The 24,333-nt window shown below is 41.7% G+C and overlaps 1 protein-coding gene across 2 annotated transcripts in view; it reads right to left on the minus strand.

The window, feature by feature from the left end:
• Positions 1–15,008, minus strand: part of LOC139303040 (cGMP-dependent protein kinase 1-like) — a 39,279-nt gene extending 24,271 nt beyond the window's left edge. For both annotated transcript variants that reach the window (XM_070926734.1, XM_070926735.1), the window contains exons 1-2: positions 14,689–15,008; positions 5,919–6,085 (exon numbers count right to left, since the gene is read on the minus strand). In XM_070926734.1, coding sequence (XP_070782835.1) covers positions 5,919–6,085; positions 14,689–15,008 — 487 coding nt within the window. The remainder of the gene's footprint in view (positions 1–5,918; positions 6,086–14,688) is intronic.
• Between the last annotated feature and the right edge of the window lie 9,325 nt (positions 15,009–24,333).

The raw sequence follows: 24,333 nt of genomic DNA on the forward strand, positions 1-24,333 counted from the left end.
GTGTTTTAAGATATGAACAAAAGGAAAGTTTCAGCCTCAGTTAATCTCAAGCAGCTTCAGTAACATCATCACGTAACTGATCCCAGTTACCGTTACAATCAGAAATGAGTAGGTAGGTTTTAACACACGAGGGCGACCGTCTGGACCGCGTGGTCCTGAGGACGCCTCGCTGCAGTGTAGACAGTAGACAGTTCATTACAAAACTACTGAGAACGCGACTGCCACAAACACCGATGCAAGAAAATAACTTCAATGAATAAAATAAAAAATGAATCTTTACTGTCAATGTCTCAATCCAGCCAAGTCGTCTTTAAACGCCTCAGAAACAGACGGAGACCTTAAAAATCTACATCTGAGTGAATAATAATCTGCCAGCAGACAGGGACAGGGATTTCATAACAGCGACACAAGTCAAAGTGCGTTTCCAGGTGTTTCCAGGTGTTTCCAGGTGTTTAAAGTAGTATGAAGGCTTCAGTGTCTCAGAGGGAGCTGAAACTGAAAATGATCCCTTGGAGTTAGAAAGATGTGAGCTGACCGGACCTCTGCAGCTGCTGCTCACCTTTGCTGCAGGCTACATTAGCATAACACACCACAAGCTACCAGCTGTCAGAGGGAGAGGTGCACTGTGGGTAACGTAGGCACCAGGTGTTGACGAGGAAGAAGAATGTGTGGAATAACAGGATCTCTCTGGTCCTGCTGCATGATGAGTTTCAGGGGTGAGATGATAAACCTGAATCATGATCTCTCTCCAACTCTGAGTGTTGAATTATTGAATTATTACCAACAATTTCTGGAGACTTTCTGTCTTTACATAAAGGATGTGCAGAAGCATATGAACATAAGCAGAACGTGAATCTTTTATACTCTCAACATGTTGTTCAGTAGATGGAAGCTGCACACAAACAGGAAACAGAGAATCTATGTTGTACATAATGTATGAATGTGGACGATCATGTGTGGGTGGATACACACACACACACACACACACACACACACACACACACGTCGGTACAATCAGCAGTGTGTGTGTGTGTGTGTGTGTGTGTGTGTGTGTGTGTGCAGAAGTATTTTCGGAAATGAATATTAAATTTGCTCTCAAACTGGAGCGGTTCAAATGCTTTATGTGGTAATAAACACACACACACACACACACACACACACACACATTATTATTATTATTATCAGTTGTACAGACAGTATGTTTGAACCCTGCCTGTCCACACCACACTCCATTCAAAAACAAGCCATTTAAACATTATTTTGCTAAATAGCTTAAATATATTTTATATGAAATCTGACAAAAATATATTTTTAATTTTTCAGATCACGAAGACTCGCTCTTAAATTCAGCGTGAGTGTAATCCTTCCTTCCTTCCTTCCTTCCTTTCCTCATCATCCTTCACTCTCTCCTCTCACATCCTTCCCTCTTTCTCTGCTTTCTTCTTTCTTCTTCTTTCTCTTTTTTATTCCTTCCTCCCTTCTTTTATACACTGATTCCAAATTTCCGAACTGTGAAAAGACTTTAAATGCCAAATATGGTCATCCAACAAGTTGCCATGCCAACCGCATCCACCAGAGAGCTGTGTGTGTGTGTGTGTGTCCTGTCTTTTACATAATGAGACAAAACTGCTGCATCTGTTTCTTCCTCCAAACACCAAATTAGTGACATTTACCACACACACACACACACACACACACACACACACACACACACACTATACAAACACACACGTACTGTACAAACACACACACGCTATCTATCAATCTTCATCGGGGTCTGTTTTTAGGGATCACTTCCTCTTCCTGTGCCAGAAGTCATTATATTTAGCCGCCATCTGTGCCCCCCCCCCCAACACACACACTCTCTGGATGTTGATCAAATCTGCTTTGTCCTCCTCTCGTGTTTTATTTGTCTCTCGGGTCCAACAACAGATTTTCTCTTTCACACGAACGTTTAAACGTCGGCAGTTATTTTGAACCGTTGTCACGGCGGCTGAAACCTTCTGATTCACAACTTTAATAAAACATTTGGACATTTATGAGAAATTAACAAGTATTTACTGTTTAGAAACTGTACAGACGAGGAAGAAGCGCTTCACATGGAAAACAAGCAGCTGGAGGCCAGCTGTGAGGCTGTCTGTGATTGGCTGCTGTTCAGTTCAAGGTGACGACTTTAAAGAATGATTTAATATTTCACGTCCATAAAGTAGCTGCAGTGGTGGAAAGTAACTAAATACTTTTACTCAAATGCTGTACTTTAAAACAAATTTGAGGTACTTGCACTTTACTTGAGTATTTCTGTTTTCATGCTACTTTCTACTTCTACTTCACCACATCTCAGAGGGAAATATTGTTCATTTTACTGCACTACATAACATAAATGATGATGTATTATTACAGATTAAGGGTTATTGATCCCTTGGGGTAATTCACAAACTACCCAGCAGTATATAAAGTCATTAAGATGAGCTCCACCTTCACCAGCTGCAACATTAAAGAGATTAACACGTTAATGCATCAATAATTATAATCCAATAATATGATATATATTATTCTGAATAATGAGTACTTTTACTTTTGGTACTTTAAATATATTCTGATGCTCATACTTTTGTACTTTTACTTAGTAAGATTTTAAATGGAGGACTTATTATTATGTATTCTATTTGATATTAGTAGTTTTACTTGAGTAAAAGATCTGAGTATCTCTGAGCAGCAGAGGAGGAGCTATCCTGACTCCAAAAACAATGGAGCCTACATTTCCCATAATGCACATGGACAGTGTCTTTGATCAGAGATAAAAATCTGTAGTCTGATGACATCATCAGGCCACAGATGACATCATACACAAGCTGAGGACGAACCAGGAAACTGACCTGCATGTGGAGCAACACGTGATGTCACATACTCTCCCTCCACAAACACCATGTGTAGAGCTCCTAACATCTGGACCTCCCAGCAGGTCTGTGGCTCACTACAGAGACTGACCCAGTTAGTCTGAGCTGGACACACACACACAGACACACACACAGACACACACACACACACACACAGACACACACACACACACACACACACACACACACACACACACACAGACACACACACACACACACACAGACACACACACACACACACACACACACACAGACACACACACACACACACACACACAGACACACACACACACACAGACACACACACACACAGACACACACACACACACTGTTATAATTTGTACAAACAATCTGCCTGTCTGAGCCTTGCCTGCCCACACCAGACTCCATTAAAATATGAGTCATTTTAACAATAATTTGCTAATTAGCTTACATCCGTTTTGTGTTAAATCTGAGAAAATGATATTTTTCACATCGTGACGACTCGCTCTTAAATTCAGCATGTAGTGTAATCCGCCCCGCAGCTTTTTACTTAGATATAAATGTCATCAGTTGGTTCACACTGCTCGCTGCCACCCACCGACACGGAGGATTGGCCATCTGGAGGATTGTTGTCGAGCCGCTGTGAGTCCAAACTCTGAGACAAAAAGATTTAAAAATGTCCTGAAAAATAGAAGATTCTGACTGTGAGCAGGTTTGAAGGTCCTCTCTGAGAGGCCATGTTGACCCCTAATGAGGGGTGGAGACAATTAACACTTTTAAGAACCTTTTTTAATCCATAAAGCAGTTTTTATATCCACCGTGTTCACCTGAACAAACCCATATTTATTTCCTTAATGTAAAACTTGAATGAACAATAAGTTGAGCACACAGCTCAGTTGTGAAAAATCCAAACACACAAGTTAAACTGTCCTCTGACTGCACCTTCAGCCCAAACACACCAACATCCACCTGTGTTTAAAGTGGGAGGAGCATAAAAAGGCGTCTTATGTAACACGAACCTCAAACACAGCTATAAATATAAGAGCAGGACACAAATCTGATGAGGCGGCCTCAGGGTCAGCGGTTCAATCCCCGGCTCCTCTGTCGAGGTGTCCTCGAGCTCCCAGCACGCGTGGAAAAACGTTCAAAATGTAAGTCGCTTATTGATTGATTGATTGAATGATTATTGATCTGTAGTGTCAAAATCTATCAAGATTTATTTCCCAGTAAAGACCCACAATAACATAACAACAGCAATATGAGTATCATTTAGTATCTAATGTCATTGATTTAACACACAACACAGACGCGGCGTTCTGGAGAACAACGGCGGTTCTTTGACTCACTTGAATTAGTAGTCATGGCAACCAACAGCAATAAACATGAGGGCAAACAAATCCGACTCGTCTGCAGCAGCGCAGCAGTTATCTGCTGTTGTTAGTCGGTACGAAAACTTTTCATCAATGAGTGTCCGGTTTCCATAGCAACCAGCGACGCCAGCGTCGGCTTGGTTACCGATCCTCCTGACAGTCGATGTCACGGATTGAGACTATTTCACAGACTGGTTGCTTTTCTTCTGGCGACTTTACATCAAGGTTTTTGAAGGCTGATCCTTTTGACTATTTAACTAGTTCTTTGTTAATTATTCAAATAACAATTCAATACTAATAAAAGCATGAGAAAGGAATGTGAAGTCTGGAGCATCACAGGTGTGTTTTCAGCTGACAGCAGCAACATGAAACTGATTTCTGTGACACTAAGTTGTGAACTTGATCCGATCAGCTGTGATCGTGTATTTGTAGAATCTGTCAGTGATGTGAACACAGACTGAGGAAGGATATGCAGCACAGCGACCGAGGAGAGAAGATGATGATAGTCATGAGGAAGAAGCTTAAAGTGCGACTGTGTTCGAGTGGAGGTGAGCGTTCAGCAGCCTTCAGGCGTTCTGACACGTTACGCAACACACCGTGTTGATGAGCTCCTGGAAGACGACCAGCAGCTGAGAAAACTCCGTCTGAAAGGTCGAACACTTTTCTCAGTTTCAGCTGGAAACGTCACAAAGCTCAGAGCCTCTGCAGAACTTTAACCAGCTTCTCATTTAAAAGAAGACGCTTCAGTTTCCAGGTCGCTTAACTTCCAACATATTTACAAAGTCCTTTAGAATCTCCCGAGAAATCATCAGGACGACATCAACTTATTAACTTATTAAATTGGAAAATGAAAAGAGCCAGAAATTAAAGTGTAACTGAAGAAAGCAAATGTAAAAAGTATCAGAGAAGGTTTTCAACTAATTCATCTTCATCTCCTTCATCTCTTCTGCTTCTAAAATGTTTTCTGTGTTGAAGAGTTGCTTCAAAGTTTACATTTTCATCATTTACAGCTGCAAACACGTCTCTAGACAAACACAAACCTCAAGATCAAGACTGAGAATAAACCGTCAGCACAGAGAGAAGTCCAAAAACAACCAAGACAAGTCAAATAACCCTCAGAATGGAGACAAAAACTGCCCTGAAGGCTGATGAATCACAGACAGAAAACACTTTTTTGACCCAGACTTTACCTCAGGTCAGAAAATCTTCAAGTCCAGGTCATAAAGTCAAGACAAGTCCCAGTAAAAAACCTTCAAGGCTGGTACAAGTGTTCATCTAAGAGCCCTCCAGATCGAGAAGCGTCCAAGTCTAAAAACCCAAAGGACCGAGACAAGTCCGCTTCAAACAATCCTCCTGATGAAGACAAAAAAAATCTCAGAAACCTCTAACAACCGAGACACGTCCAAAAACCCTCAAGATCTGGGGGAAAAAGTTAAAATAAAACCATCAAGGTAGAGACCAAGTCAAAAACTCTAAACAGAGACAAGTCTACGTCTGAAAACCCCTCCCGACCGGGTCATTATGAAGACAAAAACCCTCCAGACTTTGCTAAGACCAGATTTGAGTACTGGGGTCCAGTTAGTCATTTTCTGAGCGTCTGAAACTAAAACTGATCCAGTCACAGCTGCGACGGAGGTCATGTGACAGGTCATGTGACAGGTCTCCTCACCTTCCATCACATAAACCAGAGAGCCCACATCGCCCTCTTCGATGATGCAAGCGTCTTTCCCATAATCCACCGGGTACATGCAGTCCACGATCTCCTGGATCTGAGACAGCTCCAGGTTCTTCATGAAGTCATTATCCAAGATGGCCTCCTTTATCATGTCCTTCGACCTGAGAGGAGGAGACAGGGAGAGGAGACAAGGAGAGGAGAGGTGAGTAATTCATACCCACCCTCAAGTTAAACGGTAGTTCTACTATTCTTAAACCTGGGCCCTATTTCTGTGTTTTACATATTTTGGGGTCTAAATGAGTTTGGAACTGGTCCAGTAGGTCACCTGAGCCAGCAGCCGTGAACTGACTGAAATGGCCTCAACAAATAGTTTTTAAACTTGTGCGCAAAAACAATTATTTTGTGCAGAAATCTTGAAATAATGAAAGAATAATTCAGAAGCACTCCACATCCTTAATGAGCAGTAAAGTCAGAGTCCAAATGATGTAAAAAAAAAGAAGCTGTGATGTGTATAATATATATAACATATGAGTTATATATACTTATACTGTAGAGTTAATATATAATATATAAGCAGTACATGCAGTAAAATACACACAGAACAATAATGATATATTAATATGAAATATATATTTATATATGTATAAACTTGACTTCCATCTGATAATGATTCAATCATCGATCAAACCATAACCTAACACTAACCACAACCTAACCACAACCTAACACTAACCACAACCTAACCACAACCTAACACTAACCTAACCAGAAACTTAAACTGTCTTCTCCTAAAATATGATTTCTGTTGTGGAGACGTTTTGTCCCCATAAGGAAGATGTGTCCCCACAATGTGACCGTGTAAACACATTTATGCACAATGTGAGTAATACATGCCCCCCCCCACACACACACACACACACACAGTCATGTTGTTATCTGACTTCATATCTGCTTCACACACAGAGACAGAAAGCGAGTCGAGCCCTCAGGTGAACCATGAAATGACTGTGTGTGTGTGTGTGTGTGTGTGTAGTTTATTTAGTGTGATCGCCTCTGAATGAGCACTAAACCAACTCCACCTGCTCTCAGTCTCAGTCCTGAGTCCAGATTACAGTTTGGATGTTTCTGGAAGTCTTCCGCTCGACGACGTCACTTGAACATTATTGATGTTTCTCAGACGGCAGTTGAACGTCAGAGAGCCGACCCACACTGAACTCACCACACACACTCGCCTCTTCTTCGTGGCATTAGCCCTGTGATGGTCTGTTTGTTACAGGCCACTAAAAACACAAAGATTAAGCATGAAACCATCATCTTATGTGAACATAAAGGGTCAGCTGTTGTATTTTGAGTTTCATCTCTGTCCTGGACACAAAGAGAGGACCCTGACACGGAGAGGATTTACTAAATGTTGAGCTGTTTGTATTGAAGCAGTACGACGTAAACTGACTTAAAACTGACTTAAAACTGTTCAAAAGAATTCAAGTTTAGTTTAGCGTTAACTCTTTGTCTTTGGTCAGTGTTGACTGCACTAAAACGGTCCATTTCATATTAGCTCTAAATTTGAGTTTGAGCTTCTTTTCTGAAGTAAATGGATGTAAATTCTCAATTACTGTTATACTGACACATTTCTCAGCAGCTGGTGCCACACATGCTCACTCCTGCTGTCAAATGGCATTATAAAGAGTCGGTCTAGACCTGCTCTATTTTGTAAAGTGTCATGAGATGACTTTGTTGTGATTTGGTGCTATATAAATAAAATTGAATTGAATTGAATTGAAATGTCTGCAGTAGATTTTTTATCAGAGCTGAGGAGAGAAGAGGAGCAGCTCCTTCCTCCTTCAAACGTGGACAAATGAAAAGCAGCTGAGTCGCCGTCATGAAGCTCGACACTGAGCTGTGAGTCAGCCGAGGTCGAGCCCCTCCGAGACTCTACAGGGGGGGGGTATTACAGCAGAGCCAAAGGTTTCCTTCCTGTCAACTCAATAAAGCACATTTTCATTGAAATGGACTGAAAAGAGAGAAAAACAAATGGGCCAAAAATCAACACTCTCGCAGCTGTGACTGGATCAGTTTTAATCTCAGACGCTCCTCTAAACTCTCATGAGGAGCCTCAGAGGGTTGAACTGATCTGGAAACAGTTTCACTTCAGACACTTAATCTAACAGGGTCCAAATCCTTGAGACGCCTGTTTACAGCTGATTGTTGAAGATTTCATCAGGAACGACATACAGACCTACTGCAACGCTGGTGACCGATCAGTAAACGAAGCTAATCAATAAAAATGGACAGTATTAGTAAGTATTTTGGTTCTAAATGACCTACAAAGATCATAGCAGCTGTAACTCTACAACCTGCAGTTGTGTTCAAATAAACTCAAATGAATTACGTTTCACCTCAAAGTCGTTCGAAAACGTTCGAAAACGAAGACGTTTTGAAAAAGTGAGTTTAAGCTCAACAGCATCTAGTGGACGTTAGAGGAACTGCAGCTCAACACAATTGAGCTCTGAGGATGCTGATTGGTGGAAACACCTGCAGCTTCACCTCAGCTGACTCTTCCCAGTTTAAAACTTTTTAATTCAGGCGACAGTTTGTCCCAAATGAAATTCACAGTTGAAATATTAGTTTTGTGGGAAATGTTCTGAGCCGAGGCAGCTGACAGACTCTAAACTGTAAAGTGCTGCTGGAGACGCTGGCTTATAAGAGATAACTTTGTAGTAAAGAGGGGAAAAAGCACCTAAAGGTCTACCTGAGAATAGATTGAGACTTACTGATTGAGACAGAGCTTTATTTCACCCAGTGGATGATACAAGCGCAGAGAGTATCTATTAGAGTTGGATTTTATGTTGGTGAATCTGCAGAGGAAGAAATACTTCAGCCCGGCTTCAGTATCAGCATGTAAATTAGACTCTGGAGGAAACCAAGTTCAATGAAGACGCATTGTGACCGGACAGAGGGGGGTGATGAGGTAGACCCATATATTGTTATTACTGCATGAGTCACAGGGGAGGAGGGAGGGGTGAAAGAAAAAATAAAATGGAAGAATGACTGAACAGAAAACTCAAGTCAGAAAGATACAGAAAGATTTACAGGTTGCAGAGAAGAGGAGGCTGAAAGACAGAAAATAAAGCAATGAGTGTTAGTGAGTAGACGTGGAGAGAGGAACAAACCCACCGACTGATGCATCAAAGAAAGAGAAAAGAGTACATTACAAGAATGTATTTCATTCTTAATAATTCAAAGAGAAAAAGAGTAGGGAAAAACCTTCTCACTAGAACAAGTAGAAACGTCTTGACTACAAGTAGATACGTCTTGATTACAAGTAGATACGTCTTGACTACAAGTACATACGTCTTGATTACAAGTAGATACGTCTTGATTACAAGTAGATACGTCTTGACTACAAGTAGATACGTCTTGATTACAAGTAGATACGTCTTGACTACAAGTACATACGTCTTGACTACAAGTAGAAACATCTTGACTACAAGTACATACGTCTTGACTACAAGTACATACGTCTTGATTACAAGTAGTTACGTCTTGACTACAAGTAGATACGTCTTGATTACAAGTAGATACGTCTTGACTACAAGTAGATACGTCTTGATTACAAGTAGATACGTCTTGACTACAAGTACATACGTCTTGACTACAAGTAGATACGTCTTGACTACAAGTACATACGTCTTGATTACAAGTAGATACGTCTTGATTACAAGTAGATACGTCTTGACTACAAGTAGATACGTCTTGATTACAAGTAGATACGTCTTGACTACAAGTACATACGTCTTGACTACAAGTAGATACGTCTTGACTACAAGTACATACGTCTTGATTACAAGTAGATACGTCTTGACTACAAGTACATACGTCTTGACTACAAGTACATACGTCTTGACTACAAGTAGATACGTCTTGATTACAAGTAGATACGTCTTGACTACAAGTACATACGTCTTGACTACAAGTAGATACGTCTTGATTACAAGTAGATACGTCTTGACTACAAGTACATACGTCTTGATTACAAGTAGATACGTCTTGACTACAAGTAGATACGTCTTGATTACAAGTAGATACGTCTTGACTACAAGTAGAAACGTCTTGACTACAAGTACATACGTCTTGATCACAAGTACATACGTCTTGACTACAAGTAATAAGTCTTGACTACAAGTAAAAAGTCTTGACTACAAGTAGAAACGTCTTGACTACAAGTAGAAACGTCTTAACTACAAGTAGAAACGCCACGACTACAAGTAAAAAGTCTTGACTACAAGTAAAAACGTCTTAACTACAAGTAGAAACGCCTTCACTACAAGTAGAAACGTCTTGACTACAAGTAAAAACGTCTTAACTACAAGTAATAAGTCTTGACTACAAGTAGAAACGTCTTCACTACAAGTAGAAACACCACGACTACAAGTAGAAACACCACGACTACAAGTAATAAGTCTTGACTACAAGTAGATACGTCTTGATTACAAGTAGATACGTCTTGATTACAAGTACATACGTCTTGACTACAAGTAGATACGTCTTGATTACAAGTAGATACGTCTTGATTACAAGTAATAAGTCTTGACTACAAGTAAAAAGTCTTGACTACAAGTAGAAACGTCTTGACTACAAGTAGAAACGTCTTTACTACAAGTAGAAACGCCACGACTACAAGTAATAAGTCTTGACTACAAGTAAAAAGTCTTGACTACAAGTAAAAAGTCTTGACTACAAGTAGAAACGTCTTAACTACAAGTAGATACGTCTTGATTACAAGTAGATACGTCTTGATTACAAGTAGATACGTCTTGACTACAAGTAGAAACGTCTTGACTACAAGTACATATGTCTTGATTACAAGATCCTGTGGATCATGTTTCCTGCGGTTCATGATATAAACGATGTTTGATTTAAAACCATCTCAGTGTGACTGACAGGACCTTATCAGTTTCAAAATAAAAGTCCTCTCTCAGCAGCAGATCTGTGACAGTTGAGTCTCAGCAGATCATTAACTCGTCTGCTGTGACAAGTTGAAAATGCTTATGAAGCGTTCCTGCAGACAGCAGGAGAGCTGGAGGCTGTTCACAGCCCACACACACTCTACTGTAATACTTTTATTTATGTTTTAAAATAACACACACACACACACACACACAGCAGGCTGCAGGACGCTGACAGCCAGAAGTGGTGGGCTGGTAAATGAAACCCTGTCAGCTGCCTGTGTGGAGATCTGTATGTGTGTGTGTGTGTGTGTGTGTGTGTGTGTGTGTGTGTGTGGGCGAACCACGTGGATTAAAAACCAACAGTGGTTGTTATTGCTGTCATGGACAGCCAGAAAAACACATTATATTATACTGAGCTTTGGGAAATGGATGCTAGCGAAGGGCTAATACACATAAAGCTGCACTGCACAGTGATTTAGTGCGTCGCTTCCGTAAACTGTAGGGACTGACGGATGACAATAAGTAGAAATGGCATCAACACAAACAGAAACATAATTAGTCCAAATGTGTCAACGGCAATTCAAAATATCACTATGGAAGAAATGAGATCGCTTCAAGTAGAATCAAAAATCACCACAAGTAGAAACAAAATCACAAGTAGTGATGAAATAGTTGCAGAAACATCACCACTAAGAGTAGAAATATTATTGATACCAGTAGAAACACAGTCGCTACCATAGTAATGTTATCGCTACAGGTACAAACTAAATTGTTAAACGGTTCATTTCTCACCTAAAACAACTCGAAATCAATGAATAATAATTGTTGGAGAATGAAAATGAGCTAAATTAGGTTTAGCTGTCCTCTGCTAGCATTAGCTATCACCACAGTTCTCTGATGATGTTTCACAAGAACGCAGAGAAAAGCCTTCTGTTAACATGCGTACAGTTAGCATTGTAACATGCTAACATGTAGCATGACGTTAACATTTAGCCTGTTGGAAAAACTTTCTCAGACTCGTGTGTCAGCTACTACTTTCACTGTTTCAGCAACATGAGAACCTGTTACAGAGGAGGGCCGAGCTGCGTTAGAGGACCGTCGATACAAAATGAAACCACGTCGTTATCAGACCGAGCGAGTCCAGTGACGGCTGGTTAAATTGGGAGGGTCTGGACCAGCTGCATGCTGCAGCCTCCTGCTGTCTGCTTAATGAGAAAACCCAGAGGGAGGAGGACCACCTGCTGCACAGGTACACCCTGAACAGGTGTCACAGTTCATCCGTCACATCCATTCGCTGTGTGGGAGTCACAGAGGCTGTACTGTAACGTCAAGGTCTCAGGTTCAATCCCAGCGAACATTTCTCCGCCTACCTGCGTTTTCACGATTCATCTGAAATGACTCAAATGTAAAATTAAATGAGATTTTTATAGAGGGGGTTATTTATAGTTTACATATAGTGTCCCCTGAAGGCTGCAGTGTTTATTTACAGCACACAAATACAAATGTAAAATACAGAAAGAATAACAATGATGCTGATGATGAAGACGCTGTCAGACTGAGGCCTCTAGTCTTCATGAAATCTCCCGTATATGATTTTATTCTAACCAATCAGCAGAAGCCATGTTTACATCCAAATTTTAACCAAATTTCCAGAACTGAACCTGCTGCTGTGTGAACATGAGTTCACTGGTTGATGAAGATTAACAGCTGGTGGAGCTAATAAACAGCTGCTGGAGCTAATAAACAGCTGCTAGAGCTAATAAACAGCTGCAGGAGCTAATTCTCCAGTAGCTGCCATTAAACCACCACAGAAGAAGAGGAGGACACGACGAGATGACGTCATTAAAGAGCTCCAGTCGAGGCTCAGACGATGGAGAACCATGTGGAGAACATGGTGTGAGGAAGGTTACAGCCTCCTCAAATGTTTTGGGGATATTAAAATGCAGCTGCTGTGTTAAACTTCTTATTTCTTATTATGGAAGAACAACAGATTCTTTCTGCGCGGATCAGGAAAACGTATGCAATGCAACTCACAACTCAACTTAACTTTGGATCTGAAATCGAGAAAATCCTCACATTTGAGAAATTGGAGACTTTTTGACAGTTTCTTGTTGATAAATTACATAAACAACTCTGTCGATCATCTGATCAGTTCAGCTCTACTCTGACAAACACCTTCAGGTCAGTTATTCAAATCATTCTTGGCTGAACATGTAATATATGTCTCAACACGTGGTCATTTTCAAAATAAAATGTTGTGTTTAACATAATCCAGGTACACAACTAAAACCCTAAAAAGGTGCCTCCATACTTTTAAAGCAGTCTGGCCGTCCAACAATGTAATAAATCCTTGAACACTGAATGTATTGAGGGGTCTATGGATCGATCTATAATAGTTAGCTACTTTCAGCCAACAGAAGTTACTGCAGGTGACTGTACTGAAGTATATTATCTGTAAATATAACATCAGACCTACGGGTGGTAGAACCATCAAACACGTGGGTGTTAATGTGTCAGAAGGTCTGCCTCTTCAGTAGAAAGTAGTTCCAGTAACAGGGACTCGTTTTTAAAGGTGTGAGCAGCACAGAAACCTCAGAGACGCACCTGACTGGAGAGATGCCAGTAAAACTTCCTGTTCAACCTGTAAATCTTCACTCGCAGAGGACATAATGGTTTCCCCCCCCCCCACCTGTGCCCTGTGGACTGACGGGAGCATTTTGTTCGGCTGGGAAACATTAACGTTTGAAAGTTCGAATCTGCCTGGAGGCCCGCAGGAGCTCGGCTGGCAGCCCCCACTCATCTGCCTGCTTTTAATCAGACTTCAGCACACTGCTGAGTTCAAACATCTCCATGAGAACAGACGGGTTTGCTGAGCAGAGCCTGGTGGGCATCCAGAACCAGCTCACTGTGGCTTCAACTGCCTGCTTCTTCTCGAAACACAACGAGCAGCTGAAGAAGAAGAATACAGGTTTTCCTAAAGAGAATTTCCAGACGAGATGACGACACTGGTTCTCTCATTTAAACAGCTTGAAGTGACAATATGCTGATGCCACGTTTGTGTCTCCTCCCAACAGTCACTGACTGGTTCTCTCCTGAACTTCACCCCACTGGTTTTAGTTCAGTGCATTAAACTGAAAAAACAAACCGCTGGTGTGTCAGATCAACAAAAGGCTCGCACAGCATAATGGGTGTTTTCAGCTGGGACCACTGGGTGTGCTAACTGGGTGGTGCTTTAAATCACTGTAATCAAGTTAAGGTCGATTTTTTTTTACCTATCCTGAGGGATACTGATGCTAACCTTAAAGGGAGCCTAAGTAATGTACAAGTACAAATCGGTACATGTACCCTGCAAGTAGAATCTGTACACACAAGGAGACAAAAAGTGCAACTTTACCTTCAGACAAAACAAAAATGACATTTACACCCTGAGATCAAAGTATTTTATCTTCCAAAAGGAATCATGTCTTCCGCTGAAGCAATACATTACCAAAGGGCTGCTGAAATCAGACGACCATGGACGCTGACCAGCAGGTCACCTCAGGAGCTGGCCTGGAAGCATCTTTTCAAATAGGCATCATTTTTGTAATTGGCCACATATTTAATATCTAAACTCTTAATTTATCATTATAATGATAAATAAATAAAAATTTATTTATAACAGTTGTGGGTTTGGCTGTCCGGCCACTGGCGGATTCTTGTCGAAATGTGAACTAAATGTCAGCGTTGTAACATGCTTACATATGTTTTTGAAATGACAGTGAACCGACCCTTAACAAGACATTACGTTCAACAACATACACATGAAGTGGACTTACTGTGGGCTCTTGGGGTAAAAGGGCAGGGTGACGTGGCTGAGGTCGCTGAAGTTGCAGGCGGTGGGCTCGGCAGAGATGGCCTGCCGTTTGCTGCGGTGTTGGTCTGGCTGCAGGACAAGGCTCTGCTGCTGGGCCTGGACCTGCTGGGCAGTGGCGGGCCGGAGCACAGACCGATACTTGTCCAGCTCGTTCTGCAGCCGTTGTATCAGCTCATCCTTCTGATCCAGCTCCAGCTCCAGCTCGTCGATCAGGGTGTCGCGCTGCCGCAGCTCCTCGATCTTCTCCTGCAGGGCGTACTGCAGGTCCCGTAGGGTGCCCATTGGTTGTTTGGGGGGTCCCCAGGGTTCCTCTAGAGTGTTTAAGGTTCCTCTGTGGTCCCCAGATTTTCTCTGGATCTTGAGGGTCCCTATAGGTTTCCTCAAAGTACAAACTCTTGGAATCTTCAAGGACTTCAGCTTCCTTAGGGTCAGTGTTCCTCAAGGTTTCTTCAGATTTCTTAGTGGCTCCTTGAGTCTTAGTGATTTCTAGGATTTGTAAAGTAGTTCAGTTTCTTTCTGTGTTAGGGTTAGAGAGTCTTTAGGGGTTCTTCTAGGGTTCCTCTTGCTACTTGAGAGTTTCTCAAGATTTTCAGAAGTCCCCACATTTCCTTAGGGTCTTCAGAGTACCTCTAGAGTTTCTAAGATGGGCTCTTCTCAATTCCTCCAGGATGTTTGGCATTTCTCAAAGCTTTCTTATGAGTCTTGAGGGTAATTAGGGTTCTTCTGGGATTTCTTTGGGCTCTTCAGAGTCTCCTCCTGGGTTCCTCCAGATTCTTCCTAGAGGGTCTCAGAGTGGGCTTTCCGGGGTTCCTCCAGGATTGTTCATATAATTAAGCAATAGCCAGAGATGCTTTAACCCTTTATCAGGCACTCATTGAAATACTTGTAAATTCAAAATTTCAATCCTAGAGTGTCATTGCAGGACACAACAAGACTTTTTTACTTCTGTGACATTTTTAAAAATATTAAATTTTTATGTTGAAAGTCAAGATCAATGAAGTTACCATATATGGTTCCTTGCCGGATAAAGGGTTAAAGATCAAAAATGTTCTCCAAGGTACTCCACAGACTAGAATTTTGTGAGTGTTCCTTGGGTTTTTGAGGCACTTCAAGGTTCCCTGGAGCGCTGCATACTGTTGTACTTAATCCTCAGGGTTCCTCTAGATACCCATTGTTCATTAGAAGCCCAGTTATCTGCTTCGTCTTCAAGGAAAGAAATATGTGAAGATAAAGAAAATAACTCAAACTGGAGAAAATCTGGAAAAAAGGGGGAAGTACCTGGTCCTCAGGGTTCTTCTTTCCTTCCTTCCTATGAATTCATTTCTGATTTGAAGCAAAGGCGATGAAGTGGGACACTGGGGAACTTTCACCACTTCCAGGATTTCCTCTCCTCCAGGAAATATGATTAGAGCAGATGCATCATGAGGAGCAGAAGCAGCAGGTTTACTTCCAGTCTCGAGGGGAAATGGGAAGTAATTTAAAAGCAAAATGAGTAAAACGAAGTTGAAAGTGAGTCCTGGGAGATAAAATATATAACCACAGGTTCCAGGATGTTCCCTCCAACATAATAAAACAAGACTGTAAAATTAACGGAACATTATTCCTGGTTTAAATTCCTCAGAATGGGTTCGGACTGAAAGGCAGAAGTAAAACATCTGTTGTCTGTATGTTGGATGAAAGTGCAGTAAAACGCTGCAGTAGAGTCCAGGTGAGAGATCCTCAGAGGCAGAAAACAGGAGCTGCGAAACATTTTCAATCCGGAATAAAACACAAACAACACAATAAACATCCTCTGGTTGGAATCACCGCGAAGCTCCGTCAGGTGGAGGAGCAAAAGTAGAAACCGGGTCTTAAAAATCCGCAGAGCAGCGAAGTGAGGAGGAAAAGTGGCAAAGAAGAAGAAATCAGCGACCAAAGAGCCGCAGCAAGCCACAGTGAAGGAACAGCTCGCATCCCTGTTCTCGGAGCGGGGCTCGGGTCGGAGAGCAGGAGCACCAACACGCCTGGAAATGAATCCGGCTCACATGGGAGTTTCAGGCTGGAAACTGAATCCACCGGCGGCAGGAAACAAAACCTGCAGATCCTGTGGACATGAATTCAATGATCCGGGAGTCCAGGGAGGATGTGGGGCTGCAGACCTGGTCCGCTTTAATCACCTTCATTAGTTTCATTAGTTTAATGCGGAGCAGCAGGAGGTTTAACGGAGGACTGAAACCGAGAGAGGACCGCGACGCTGACGGTGCGTCCAAAAGTCTGCCTCAACTCCTCCTCCTCTTCCTCCTCCTCCTCCTCATCTATCTGCCTCTGCTGCTCTTCATCTTAATCATCATCTCGTTTCTTGAGAAAGTTCAAATCTGTTGATCAAGAAAACAGAAGATCTTTCTGGAGCCAGTTTGGAAATGTTTCTTTGCTTTTGGGCGAATTTTCGGAATTAACTTCCTTTTATTTCCAACCAAATGTGAAAAAAACATTAATTTAAGTCTATCAGGGAGAACAAGTTAGTTTCTGCATATCTGTGTGTGTCAGGGCCAAATGTAAACCATGGGGGGGGGGGGTCTCAGGGCCCCTATTGACCCCCTGTTCCTTCCTCTCTCGGTACATAATAACCTGTTGCCTTGAAGTAACATCATGGACAGAAAACAACACATGGTGGCTTCATTACAGACTAAACCAGGTTACAGGGGCCCCCATCACTGTGGTGGGGTCACAATAACACTACTGGATGAAAAAGATTTCACTTTAGGCCAAGAAACATGTCCAAGATCTCCAGAAGAACCTGTTAATCATCGCAAGGGGCCGACCATCGACCAGGGGCCGACCATCGACAAGGGGCCGACCATCGACCAGGGGCTGACCAGAGGCCGACCAGGGGCTGACCATCGACCAGGGGCCGACCAGGGGCCGACCAGAGGCTGACCATCGACCAGGGGCCGACCAGGGGCCGACCAGAGGCTGACCATAGACCAGGGACCAGTCTCCTGCTGAAATCCTCACTTCTAAAATGTCATGTGCTTCAGATTTTTCTTAATGAATTTCATCTGATTACAATGACAGAAATCATGAATAAGTTATAAGTTATGGGTCAGACAGGACTTTCACATCCACACTGAGCAGGTGGGACCGAAGCTGTATGTTGATGTTAATTCTTATTCACTTTTTGAATATATATAATAATCAATGACTGCACAGGATGACCCTGAAATGTCTTTGGTACAAATGATTCTTTGAGATTAGAAAAAGACTCAAAACGGCTAAAAAGAGACAACAAGTAGCACGAAGGGAGCCGTTTATCCTGCGACCTCCTGGAGGGCCTCGACCCTCAGGTTTGTTAACCACTCAGTTTAAGTCATTCAACATTTAAAGTGAACTCAGAGCATCACGAGGAGCTGAACTGAGGTCAGAAACAATGACTCTCCACAGAGGACATCCCTGTGTGCTGCTGCCCTGTTGCGCCCTCTGCTGGCTGCTCACTGCCATTACAACAGGAGACAGACCTGGAGTCAGACAGAAACCGTCTTGTCTGACCCTCAGACAGTCAACTTGAACTCATCCTGTGTTTCTGCTTCCCGCTCTGTTTGTGTTCTCTTTGTGGTTGTGATAAATATTTTATTCAGAGACAGAGAGGAAACATGTGTGACCCTCTACAGTCTCTTTCTAAGACCAGGTACCAGAACCACCTCCTAGCAGGGGTGGCACTGATCAGTTGGCTTGTTAGCATGTATGGATCCATGGATGGATTACTTAATGGGGGGGGGGTCCCTTAGTCCAGGTCCAGACCACAATCTCTGTGTGAACACTTCATTAGCATAACACACCACAGTCTGAACTGTTGGAGGCCCAGTTGCATTGTGGGTAATGTAGGCTCCAGGATTTGAGAAAGAAGAAGAATTGTGTGGATTAAAACCGACTCCGGTCCTGCTGTTGTTTAAAGGTCTCCAGGACAGACCCCCCAGGACAGACCCCCCAGGACATTAACTGTGAATATTCATGTTCACGTGTGTGTGTGTGTGTGTGTGGTCATCCCTCCCCCTTTGATTGAATCAAAGACCCCACTGTTCGACTGCTAACACACACACACACACACACACACACACTCTCTCTGCACAGAGTGAAAACATTTCCAGAAAGCATCAGTTAATATTGACTGAACTAAACTCAGAATAAATGTCTCTGTCACAGCTGCTGGATGACTGACAGCTCGATTTCAAGTCGTTCCTTCTTCTTCTTTCCATATTTTTCTTGTTTCAGGATTCAAAATGAAGAAAAATCTTTCAGCTAAAATAACACTTCTGTTTAAACCACAGAGATAATAAATCCTGATTTTAAGACTTGAGAAGAGGACAAACTGATGAAAATGTTGATGTATTTCAGTTATTATCAGAAGCTCACAGTAATAAACTTTACATGCAAGGTGTGTTATGTTGCCCTGAGCTTTGTGTTTCAGGCTGAATACAAACTGGCTTGTGGAGGAAACTGGACAGGAAGACCTGCAGACATTACTCAGGGTTTAACAGACAAAGAACACATCATTGAATTTATATTCTGACTTTTAGTTCATTCAGTGATTCAGAGTCCATGTTGTTGTGAGAGACAGATGTGAGCAGCAGAGGTGGAGAGATCCTGACTGTTAGTCCAAAAACACTGGAGCCTACACTTCCCATAATGCATCTGGATCGTGTCTCTCATCAGAGCCTCCCTGCTGGTAAACAGCAAAAGTAAAGGTATTCACTCTGCAGAATAATATATATGATATTATTGGAATATCATATATATTGATGCATTCATGTGTTCATGTCTTTAATGTTGCAGCTGAAGGTGGAGCTCATTTTAATAACTTTATATACTGCTGGGTAGTTTGATCTGTAATTTATTTAATGAGCCCCACACACTCACACACACTCACACACACACACACACACACACACACACACTCATGGCTTCGTCTTCTTCTTCTTCTTCTTCTTCTTATGGGAGCTGTTGAATGTCAATACAAATAAATGAACCTTGTTGTGGTTAAATGAAAGCAGACACTCAACATCAAGTAGTTGTGGCTGACTAATGTTATGTTCTGATATACACTAATAACACAGTGAAGACAGCTAGCTTAACCTGCTCCACTAGTGGTCTATGTAGCTGCAGTGATACAGACCTGAGCCTGAGCAGTCACAGCTGAGGGAGGAACTGCTCACAAAAGACGCCGGTCATGTGACTCATCAAGTGTAAAAAGACACAAAACCTCCATCAAACTTTCTTCAAATGAACACAGACACGGATCTCTGGAGAATTTTAATGCAAATGCAGTCCATGCTGGGAGGTGTGCTAATAAGCGAGCTAACTATTTGAGCTAAGTGACTCTTTAACGTTGGATCCAACAGAACAAACGATTTGATGGAGATTTAAATGTTTTTATAGTTTTTAAACTTTATTTAACAAGAGTACGTTGACAGAAGACATTTAACAGCTGTCAGTTTGTGTGTGTGTGTGTGTGTGTGTGTGTGTGCACGTGTCTGTGTGTGTGTGTGTGTGTGTGTGTGTGTGTGTGTGTGTGTGTGCATGTGTGTGTGTGTGTGTGTGTGTGTGTGTCTGTGTGTGTGTGTGTGTGCGCGCATGTGTGTGTGCGCGCATGTGTGTGTGTGTGTGTGTGTGTGCGCGCGCATGTGTGTGTGTGTGTGTGTGTGTGTGTGTGTGTGTGTGTGTGTGTGTATGTGTGTTAGTAGGTGAAGAGACCTTTGCAGAGCACTCTGATCCAGATAGACTGACTGTCGGTCAAAGGCCTCCTGCAACACACACACACACACACACACACACACACACACACACATTTAGTCCTGCTGCGTTGGTGTGTGTATTTGCATGTGTGTGTGTGTGTGTGTGTGTGTGTGTCCACAGATAGCAGCAGGTTAAACATTAACATCGGCCGGCTCGTAAAGCTAACACCAAGACAGTGAACCTTTGGAGTTTGATATGATGTGATCACACACACACACACACACACACACAGTGAGGCCCCTGATGACACGTGAACACAAACACACACACACACTCGGTCCTCAGAATGACACAGCTCTGATCGGAGGGAGGTGATCTCTGAAATTGCTCAGGTGAGTTTTTCTGTTTTTCAAAGTTGAATTTTATTTCTTTTAAAGCCACAAACAGCGAGAGAGAGAGAGAGAGAGAGAGAGAGAGAGAGAGCGTGTAAAGTAAGTGTCGTTCGACCACTCTTCTTCGCTGGTGTCTGATGAACAGTAGCCATCACAGAGGCTAGACATGGCTAACTGAACAAACAGGCCGAGCAGGCTTAACATGTGTTCTAACGGAGAGAGAGACAGTGTGTTACGTTAGTGTCGCTCTACCGCTGTTTGTTGTAAAACACCTTAAATATAACATGTGATACTTTACTGTAGTACTACCTGTAGTACTACAAGGATTATCAAGTGATTATCAAGTGTTTTAAGTATTGAAAATAAATACTTCAAGTACATTTATATCCCAATGGGTTTCTGTGAGGTTAAACGGGTTTTAAGGGGTTAAATACCAAAAAGCATGAAGGTTGTTAATCAATTTCTTTGTCTTATTAATAATAATAATAATAATAATCAGGAGTACTGAGAGAAGTAAAGTAACACCACAGTGTAAAATACTCCATTGCAAGTAATAGTACAGAAGTAATATCATCAGTATGTGCTTTTGATAATTAAGAACATTGATATTTCAGTGGGCTTTAAGGGTTTGAATAAAAAGACCAAAGAGACAGAAAGCTGATTATAAAGCAGCGGCTGGTTCCACACAGAGCTCCGTCAGCAGCTTCCCACTGCTCCCAGTCTCTGGAGCTGATTGGTCCATAAATGTTGGACGGACACGTTGACTTCAACAGCAGCTTTCAACAACTCAAAGTGACAAAATATAGTAATATATTTAAATAAATCACAGTTCAGAAGATATGAATTAAAAAGTATATTCACTGAGAGACGGAACAGACCTGCAGTTGTCTGGGAGTTTGTTTCAGATCTGTGGAGCGTAAAAACTGAATGATGGCTCTCCAGGTTTAGGTTGGACTAGACCAACTGGACTGATGTGGTCTTTCCTGGTCTTAGTGAGGACTCTGGATCAGCTGCAGCTGTCTGATCCACTTTTTAGAGACGTAAAGGAAACAAGTATCTTACTTCCATTCATCAGCCTCTCAAAGTCTCTATTAGCTTCAGATCTTTTGCACATTTTCTTTTTCAGGACTGTTTGAAACTGAAGATGATTTAATGTGAATAGCTGCAGTCCAGATTTATGATGGATTATATAAACATGCCGATTCCACTAGAAACAAGTTCCAAATGCATTTTATCAGAACTGTGAAGGTGTCAGATGTGAGAGCTGGTTACAGAACAGAAACACAACTCATCAGTGACGCCTGGGAGGTTTCTGTGAGCTCACCATGGTCTTACTTTAGCCTGTTAGCATGCTAGCATGTGCTAATTAACACTAAACACGAGGCACAAGTTCAGTCAACAGACAGTCTGCTGCTGTGTCTCTGTGTCAAAGAGACTAAACTCAGAGACAGAAGATGATTAATTCATTATTATTATTGAGATTAATGAGCGAGAGCTGAAGCTGAAGCTGGCTGATGAGGCAGATTTGTTGAAATGCATGCTGGGAATCGTAGGAGATCATTCTGTGTGAATGAAGCACAGCTGATTGGATGAAGAGATCATCGGTGACACCATAGCTGATTAATCATTTCAGTCATTTGTCAGCTTCCTTCATTAAAGTTTTATCATTTAATTATTTTATTGATTTGTTTCCTTAAACAAATTGAAGGCAAATACTGAAATTAAGAAAGAATGTACATTTTGTGTGTGTGTGTGTGTGTGTGTGTGTGTGTGTGTGTGTGTGTGTGTTAAACGCCCCTCGGTCAGCTGTATTGATTGGTGGATTTCAGCAGCTTGTTTGTCCTCCTGCGGACTCTCAGGTCACCTGAACCAGTTCACCTTTAAACCGTCAACTTTCAGCTAAACTGCTGAAATTAAAACATTTTAATTACTTTTATTAACCTCTTTATTACTGTTAGTAGTATTTCCATGTTTTTATAGCTGCATAATTTTCAGTAGTGGAAAGTAACAAAGTACATTTCCTCAAGTATTGTACTTAAGTACTATTTTAACGCTCATACATTCTTTTTCTTCTACTTTCTACTTCTACTGCACTACATTTACATACATAAAAAACACATGATATGATGCAGTACTTAACTACTAATCTACCCAGTAGTACACAAAGTACCTGAACGTGGCTCCACATTGATGAACTACAACATTAAAATGCTCCAACATGTTTTCATTTGTGATAAAAACAGACCTTTGTTTCACTTTAAATACATTTTTAGATAATACTTCTCTACTTTTACAAGTAACAATTTGAATTCAGGGCTTTTACTTGTAACAGAGTATTTTCAGTGGTATTTCTACTTTTACTAAAGCTAAATGATCTGAATACTTCTTCCACCATTTTACACACATTTCAGCCGGACAGATTTGGGATCTTTGGAAACTTTGAATCTCAACAAGTTTAAATAAAGTTCTGTAAGAGACGATGTGTGTTTGTAGCTGTTATGAAAACAAGCTGTCACCATCATCATCATCTTCATGACCTTTGACCTATCTCTCTTTCTCTCTCTGTTTTCTGCCTCTCACCCTCCCTCTGATGTGAAGTGTTTCTCTTTGAAATTAAACAGAAAGTGTGTGTGTGTGTGTGTGTGTGTGTGTGTGTGTGTGTGTGTGTGTGTAATCAACATGCTAATGGATGCAGTGAAGATGCAGCAGCAAGCTGTTTAGCATTAAACGGATTATATCAACCTTTCTTTAAGGTTCAAAGGGTTAGCTTGAAGTAGCACTTAGCTGTGTGTTTGTGTTTATATGTGTGTGTGTGTGTGTGTGTGTGTGTGTGTGTGTGTGTGTGTGTTCTCCTCCTGTCAGAACGAGAGTAGCTGCTTTTTTTATTTCTACCAACATGATAACTCTGGTGTTCTATATTTTTTCTCATCATCAACAAACCCCATGTTTGTACCCAAATCAACCTGTCAGTCCGTCTCTCAGTCCCGTCTCACTTCTTGTCTCACTTCCTGTCTCACTTCCTGTCTGTGGCTCTCAGCTCTCGGCCCATTGGTTCCTACTGAAGACGTCAGCCTTTAAAAACTCCTCAGAAATATATAGTTTCATGTTTCAAAAGGCTCAGTCATTCCCTCCAACAGCTGCTCGCTGCAGTTTTAATCAAACTAACAAGAGGAAATAGTGCATTTATGGAGACTATTTTCAGTAGCGGATGAATCCACATGTGGAGCTCTAGTGAGTGTTTGGGGCAGCAGGACGGTGTGTGTGGGACTGAGTCCAGATAAACTACAGTGTGTGTGACCTCAGACCTCTGGTACTCCGTCCACATCTCTTTATTTCTTCAGTGATTCAAGTCAACAAGTCTGCTGCTGACGACTGGTTGGAAAAACAAAATGAAATGAAGTGAAATGTATAAATTCATGAATTACTGATCAGTGCGCACAAATCTGAAAAGATAATTTACTCCTGACACCTTCAAGGCTTTGAGTAAATCATGTAAACAGAGGGTT

This window comes from Enoplosus armatus, chromosome 20 (assembly GCF_043641665.1).
Source record: "Enoplosus armatus isolate fEnoArm2 chromosome 20, fEnoArm2.hap1, whole genome shotgun sequence".
NCBI classification, from domain to species: Eukaryota; Metazoa; Chordata; class Actinopteri; order Centrarchiformes; family Enoplosidae; genus Enoplosus; species Enoplosus armatus.